Source organism: Nothoprocta perdicaria, unplaced genomic scaffold, assembly GCF_003342845.1.
Source record: "Nothoprocta perdicaria isolate Ctin4 unplaced genomic scaffold, notPer1 scaffold_117, whole genome shotgun sequence".
NCBI lineage: Eukaryota > Metazoa > Chordata > Aves > Tinamiformes > Tinamidae > Nothoprocta > Nothoprocta perdicaria.
Genome location: NW_020454283.1, coordinates 1,341,557 through 1,348,323, shown reverse-complemented (window position 1 = coordinate 1,348,323; position 6,767 = coordinate 1,341,557). Strand labels below are relative to the sequence as shown.

General features: G+C 65.8%; 1 protein-coding gene across 1 annotated transcript in view; it reads left to right on the top strand.

Annotated features, from left to right (window-relative positions):
- Positions 1-3,918, top strand: part of ALDH4A1 (aldehyde dehydrogenase 4 family member A1) — a 7,101-nt gene extending 3,183 nt beyond the window's left edge. Inside the window, exons 2-14 of the mRNA XM_026053572.1 lie at positions 5-100; positions 176-223; positions 500-655; positions 739-888; positions 964-1,038; positions 1,228-1,415; positions 1,840-1,913; positions 1,990-2,186; positions 2,525-2,572; positions 2,872-3,024; positions 3,144-3,265; positions 3,511-3,629; positions 3,719-3,918. Of these exons, the coding sequence (XP_025909357.1) occupies positions 5-100; positions 176-223; positions 500-655; positions 739-888; positions 964-1,038; positions 1,228-1,415; positions 1,840-1,913; positions 1,990-2,186; positions 2,525-2,572; positions 2,872-3,024; positions 3,144-3,265; positions 3,511-3,629; positions 3,719-3,831 (1,539 nt within the window). The 3' untranslated portion in view covers positions 3,832-3,918. The remainder of the gene's footprint in view (positions 1-4; positions 101-175; positions 224-499; positions 656-738; positions 889-963; positions 1,039-1,227; positions 1,416-1,839; positions 1,914-1,989; positions 2,187-2,524; positions 2,573-2,871; positions 3,025-3,143; positions 3,266-3,510; positions 3,630-3,718) is intronic.
- Positions 3,919-6,767: the final 2,849 nt, after the last annotated feature.

Here is a 6,767-nt window from a genome sequence, read left to right as displayed (position 1 = left end):
GCAGCGGGCGCTGGCCGCGCTGCGCGGCCGCACCGAGCCCGTGCCCTGCGTCGTGGCCGGCCGCGACGTCTGGACCGACGCCGTGCGCTACCAGCCCTCGGTGAGCACGGGGGGAGCCCGCGGGCGCCGGCCCGGCCCGGCCCGGCGCTCACGGAGGCTCCTCCGCTCCGCGCAGCCCTTCAACCACGCGCACAAGGTGGCCAAGTTCTGCTACGCTGACAAGGTGGGCGCCGCGGGACGGCACCTCGTGCCCGGGACGGCCCTCGGGGCGGCGGGACAGCCCTCGGTGCCCGGAACGGCCCCTCGTTCCCGGGACGGCCTTTGGGGTGGCAGGACGGCCCCTGATTCCCCCGGGACGGCCCTCGGTGCCCGGGGCGGCCCCTGATTCCCCCGGGACGGCCCTCGGTGCCCGGGGCGGCCGTCGGTGCCCCGCAATGGCCCTCGCGCCGGTCCCGCGGCGGGCTCGGAGCGGGACCGCAGCCGCCCGCGCCGCCCGCAGGCGCTCATCGAGGAGGCCATCGCCGCTGCCTTGGCCGCCCGCGCCGACTGGGACCTCAAGCCCGTCGCCGACCGGGCCCAGATCTTCCTCAAGGCGGCCGAGCTGCTGAGCGGCCCGCGGAGGGCCGAGGTGCTGGCCAAGACCATGGTGGGGCAGGTGAGCGGGACGGGACGGGATGGGGTCGGCCGTGGCCCCCCCCGATGCCACGGACCCCCCGATGCCGCCCGCCCCCCGCGCAGGGCAAGACCGTGATCCAGGCGGAGATCGACGCGGCCGCCGAGCTCGTCGACTTCTTCCGCTTCAACGCGCAGTACGCGCTGGAGCTGGAGGGGACGCAGCCGCTGAGCGCGGACGCCAGCACCAACACCCTGGTCTACCGGGGGCTGGAGGTGGGCAGGGGCGCCCGCCGCGGCGCCCGCTCCCGCTGCGAGCGCCGCCGCCACGCGCCCTCTGCCCGTCCCCAGGGCTTCGTGGCGGCCGTCTCGCCCTTCAACTTCACGGCCATCGGCGGGAACCTGGCGGGCGCCCCGGCCTTGATGGTGAGCTGGGAAATCCCGGGAAGCAACGGGGGTGGGTGCACGGAGAGCTCGCGGTGCCACCTGGAAGTGGGCGCCCGGTCACCGCGGCCTGAGCGTTGTGCCCGCTGCCACAGCCGGACACATGGACACCGCTAACGGGCTCTTCCTTCCCCTTCCTCCTCGGGCACCGGGGCCGCGCGGGTGCTGCAGGGCAACGTGGTGCTGTGGAAGCCGAGCGACGCGGCCGTGCTCGCCAGCTACGCCGTGTACCGGGTGCTGCTGGAGGCCGGGCTGCCCCCCGGCGTCATCCAGTTCGTGCCGGCCGACGGGCCCGTCTTCGGGGACACCGTCACCGCCTCCGAGCACCTCTGCGGCATCAACTTCACCGGCAGTGTGCCGTAAGTGCGGGCGCCCGCCGCGAATCCCGTCCTGGGGGGCAAACGCCGCCCTCCAACGAGCGCCCCGCTCGGGAGCTCCTAAATCCGTGTTAGCAGCCGGGTCTCCTGGCAGGACCTTCTTAGCATTTTTATTGTTTTGCGGCCAAGGCGTTTGTCACAGAACCAAAAACAGAAGGGGGGAAAGGAGGAAAAGGGGAAACTTCTGCTGGGCTCTCTAGTCCTCCCTGTGGCACTCGCGGCGTTTGCAAACTCTCCGTTGTTCTCGGTTCCCCTCGCTTTGGTGTCCAGGGCCTCTCCTCCCCTGGCAGGGCGTCCCTTCCGTCAGGGCTGCAGCTTTGGCGCAGCACCCAGGACCCAGACCCGCCTTTTCCATGTTTCCCCTGTATCCAAAGAGCTCCTAACCGGCTCCTGCCTCCTCTCCCAGGACTTTCAAGCGTCTCTGGAAGCAGGTGGCCGAAAACCTGGACCGGTACCGCAACTTCCCGCGCCTGGCCGGAGGTGGGTGAGGGACGCGGCGCGGGCGGCGGGCGCTGCGAGGGGGCGGCTCGCCACTCACCGTGTCCCCCGGGAGCAGAGTGCGGCGGGAAGAACTTCCACCTGGTGCACAGCTCGGCCGACGTGGGCAGCGTGGTGAACGGCACCCTGCGCTCGGCCTTCGAGTACGGCGGCCAGAAATGCTCCGCGTGCTCCCGCCTCTACGCCCCGGACTCGCTGTGGCCCCAGATCAAAGCGAAGCTGCTGGAGGAGCACGGGAAGATCAAAGTGGGAGACGTGAGCGGAGCTGCCGGGCTGCTGAAGGGCTTTGCGGCTCGGCGGGGGGCTGATGGGATTAGAGACTGCGGTAACTGGCTACTAATTCCTATTGAACCGAGCTTTTCATCCGCTGCTCCCCCCTCACCTCTCCGCCGGCCCCCCCAGCCCCGGCCTCGTCATCTTTTTTGGTGATTAGAAATTAACTTGTCGCCTCGTCTGCCGGCAGCGCGGTGCGAGCGGCTGGGTGGCTAATTGAAAAGGCGGGGGGGCCCTGCGGGACGGGGGGGTGGGCGAGGGGGCCGGGCCGCCCCGCGCGCGCCGGGCCGTGCAGCCGGGCTCTCCTCTCGCTCCCGCAGCCCACCCAGGACTTCGGCACCTTTTTCTCCGCGGTGATCGATGACAAGGTGAGCGCCCCGTCCCGGCTCTGCGGGAGGAGCAGCGGCACCTTCCTTAAGACCTCGGGCGGAGTGCGAGGAGTCCGCGATTAGCCCCAGCCTTGGCCATGGGGACGTGGGACACGTCTCAGTCCCAAAGTGCTGCTCCCTTTTCCTTTTTTCCCCTTTTTTTCCTGAGAAAACACCCCAGTGGTAGGGTGTGGGTCGCATTTGCAGCTCGGAGTGCTCCCGAGGTGGGGGAGAGCGAAGGGCCGGGCGGCGCTGGCCCCGTTCCGGGGCGCGCAGGCCGCGGGCACGCTCCCTTGCAGGCCTTCGCCCGCATCAAGCGGTGGCTGGAGCACGCCCGCACCTCAGCCAACCTCACCGTGCTGGCGGGCGGCGGCTGCGACGACAGCGTGGGCTACTTCGTGGAGCCCTGCATCGTGGAGAGCAGCGACCCGCGGGACCCCATCATGAAAGAGGTGGGCGCGCGCCGGGCTCCGGGGCCGTGCGTGGGGTGCGTGGGACTCCGCGCTGCTCCGTGGGCTCCGCGCTGCGCGGGGAGCCCCTGCCCGCCGCCTCAAGGCCTCCGGCGCCGCAGGAGATCTTCGGGCCCATCCTGGCGGTGTACGTGTACCCCGAGAGGCGCTTCCACGACGTGCTGGAGCTCATCGACACCACGACGCCCTACGGCCTCACGGGGGCAGTGTTTGCTCGGGAGAAGTGAGTGCCCGAACGCGCCCGCGCGCCGCCCCACCAGCCAGAAAACCTGCTGGGCTTGGGGGCTTTTAGGTTAGCTGGGCTGTTACAGGTACGTGGCTAGAGCTAACATCACCTCCCAGCAGAACATTGAAATGAGGAAGAGTAGCTGGGAAAAGAACAGTTGTGGCCGTTTAAGCCATTTTCTGCAACCTCTGGGGTGTCTTCAAGAGCATCTTCGCTGACCCCTTGGCCCCCTTCCCTCCTAGGAGCGCCATCGAGGAAGCGAGGAAGCGGCTGCGCAACGCGGCCGGCAACTTCTACATCAACGACAAGTCGACGGGCGCCGTGGTGGCCCAGCAGCCCTTCGGGGGCTCCCGCATCTCGGGTGAGAGGAGGCGGCGAGCGCGAGCGCGCAGGGGGCGGCCGGTCCCGGCGCGCGACCCGATCCCGGCGCCGCTCCTGCTTCCGGAGCAGGAACCAACGACAAGCCCGGCGGCCCCCACTACCTCCTGCGCTGGACGTCGCCCCAGGCCGTGAAGGAGACGCACGAGCCGCTGCCCGACTGGCGCTACAGCTACATGCAGTGAGGCCGCGCGCGCTGGGCAGGCGCTTCAAGCAAGCTGGCTGTGCTTCAAGGCTCTGATTTTAGGAAAAAAATATATATATTAAATGGATAGCTCAAAAAAAAAAAAAAAAAAGTAAGTCTTTGGTTTCTTGGTTGGGGGAGCGTCCTGGGTAGCTGTGAGCTACCTTTGAGCTCAGGGAAACTCTGGCTTGGAGGGCAAAGGCTGGAGCCCAGCTGCTGGATCCCTCCCAATTGCTCTGTCCTGAATCTGCAAGGGAGCGAGGCCTCCGCCGTGTGATTTTCCCCTCCAGTTAAGAGGGGAAATGCCTGGCGTGGGATTAAAGCCTCCTGCAACATGCAGGAGGATTCTCATTTAATAGTGTCGCCTCAAGGCTTAACAGCAGCAGCCTGCAGGCTCCCACTTGTTCCTGATGCCAGGAGAAGAGGTTTTGGTACCCGAGCCATTTCCATGCGGTCCCAGGTGGAATGCAGCCTCCCTTCTCCTTCCCAGGACCAGCCTGGGGCTCGGCGTGGGGTTGCAACAGGCTCTGCTTTAGCACAAGCGCCAGCACCGTTCCCAGCAGCAGTCCCACCTTGGGGTCCCTTTGCTGCGTCCTGCGGCGGCATCACCACCACCCTCACCATCACCATCATCACCACCACCACCATCATCTCCCCGGGCTGTAACACAAGCAGGGAAAGGGAGAAAGAGCAGCGGGACGGGGGCGCGCGGGGCAGCCCCATCTGCTCGGCGTTAGCAGCGCCGCGGCCGGGCGCTAACGCGAACCACGTTGCGGCGGGCGGGAACGGCGGGGTGCGAACAAGGGGCCCCGCGGCTCCCGCCCCGCTCCGTCCCCTCCGCGCCCTGCCTTCTGTTTTCCGAGCGACAGCCGAGCTCGTGCGGGGCGGCCCCTTGCACCGCTGCCATCGAGCGCGGTCACTAAAGCGCTGCCCCGCCGCCCGCGCAGAGGCCGGGCGGAACTTGCTGCATGGATGATGCTGCAGGATGAGGGGGCTGTCCCCCAACCCGGCGGGTGAATTCCGAGGGGAAAAGGGGGCCTGGGCACCGAGAGAGGTGGTGGCCACGGGGCTGACTGCCAACCCCGCACCCAAGCAACGGTCCCATCCTTCGCTTTTCTCCCCGTCCTTCTTGGTTGCTTTGGGAAATGACCTGAAACATTCCCCAAAAGGAGAAGGCACCAGGAGATCACAGCTCTAACATCCCGGCCCATGGAAGGGAGGCTGCATTTTGCCCATGGAAAAAGGCTCTCTAGGGATGCCTGGAATGGCCCCGAAGACCTTGGGCCTCCGCTGCTCCTTGAAGAACCCCCCGAGCACCTTGGGGAACTTGTTCCCAAGAGAATTAGGAAGCAGAACTCGGAGTGGGATTAATTACCAGCTACATCCCAGTTAATGGGTTACTCCCGGGCAGGGTGGTGATGCTCGGGGGTACGAGGGTCTCTTGGCATGGCCCTAGATGCTCCTTTCGAGAGGCCCCAGCCTCTCCCTCTCCCCAGCTCCGGCCCCCAGATGCAGTTGCTCGCGCAGCCCGCGCCAGCAACCGGAGCGTTTAGCCGTGAATAAATCCGCTGCAGGCATAAACTGAGCGCAGCCAAGGAGAGGAGCAGAAGCGCTTTCCATGCTGCCCAAAATAGCAAGCGGCCGAGTAAATCAGGCTGAAGGCGATGGTTTAATAGAAGGTTTACTCTAAGGTGCAGGGTCCTGAACATGGAAGGAGGGGATAAGGACGGCACTAAACCCCGGGGTTTATCCGCATGGGATAACCCGCCGGAGGCCGCGGGGACGCCGCTTTCCTCCCGTGTTCACGGGGAGCGGCTGCGCGGGGCCGGGCTCAGCTTTGGGCTGCGGCCTCGGCCTCGGTACCACCTTGGCCTCCCTCCCCTCGGCCGGCCTCCCCAGCCTGGGACAGGAGCGCGGGGCCCCGGGGCTGCCCTGGACCCCGGGGCTCTGGCTCCCCTCGGCCTTCTCCCGCATCTCCCTTTCCTTCTTCCCTCCTCTCGCCCGGAGCCGCGGTCAACATTAAGCTTTGTTGCCTCCCTTGGTGGGGGTGACTTTAGGGCACCCATCGGAGCTTCAGTGCCGCCTTCATCCCACGCCCATTTTCCCCAGGGATGTTAACCCATTCCTTCTCCATCCCGCCATTCCTTGGGACAGCAACTCCAGGACAGGCCACAACAGACCCCCTCCTGCGCCATTGTGTTTGAGGCCACTCCTGAGTAGGTTCCTAGATACGTTCTTGTATCCTCCTACATGTCTTTGGGCCTCCAAGCCCTGGTGGAGAGGCCGCAGGGAGGTCGTTCCAAGAGCCTCCAAGGAATTAAACCTCCCAGAAAAATGGCACTCAGCCCTTACAACCTGCGGGGCCACAGGAGCCCAAGGCCCCTGGAAGGGCAGCAGTAATGAAGGCTGATGGCTGAAAGGCCCTCATTAATTGGGTCTTAATCACGGCCATAGGAGGAGGCAGCTCTCAAGAGCTGTGGGAGCTACAGGGCTCTGCCGTCCTCTATTAGCTTCTCCCACCCCTTCCCTGTCTCACTGTTCGGATTGTCCCAGATCGCTGGGACTGGAGGGGGATGGAGAGGCCATTGGGTGGCATCAAGTCACCTCCTAAGGAGATCCCTGCTGGCGCTTTTGCCATGCTCGACATTCCCCAAACCCCAGGTTTGTGCAATTTGTGCCCCAGTTTGCACCCTCCTCCCCTCGCTAATAGGGAGGTGTTAAAAGTGGGGCGGGGGCTGTGAAGGCCAACGCTTTGGAGAGGCCCCTTGGAGAAGGTTTATGGTCCTCTTCACACCCGGCAGGTGACTGAATTTACACTGTTGCTGTAGCCAACAGCCCGGTGCGTGGCCACCCAGGGATGAAATGTGGGGTGGTTGTTTTGGGAGACGAGCATTGAGCACCCAGGGGACTTATCCCCGATGGGTCTCGAAGGTTTGA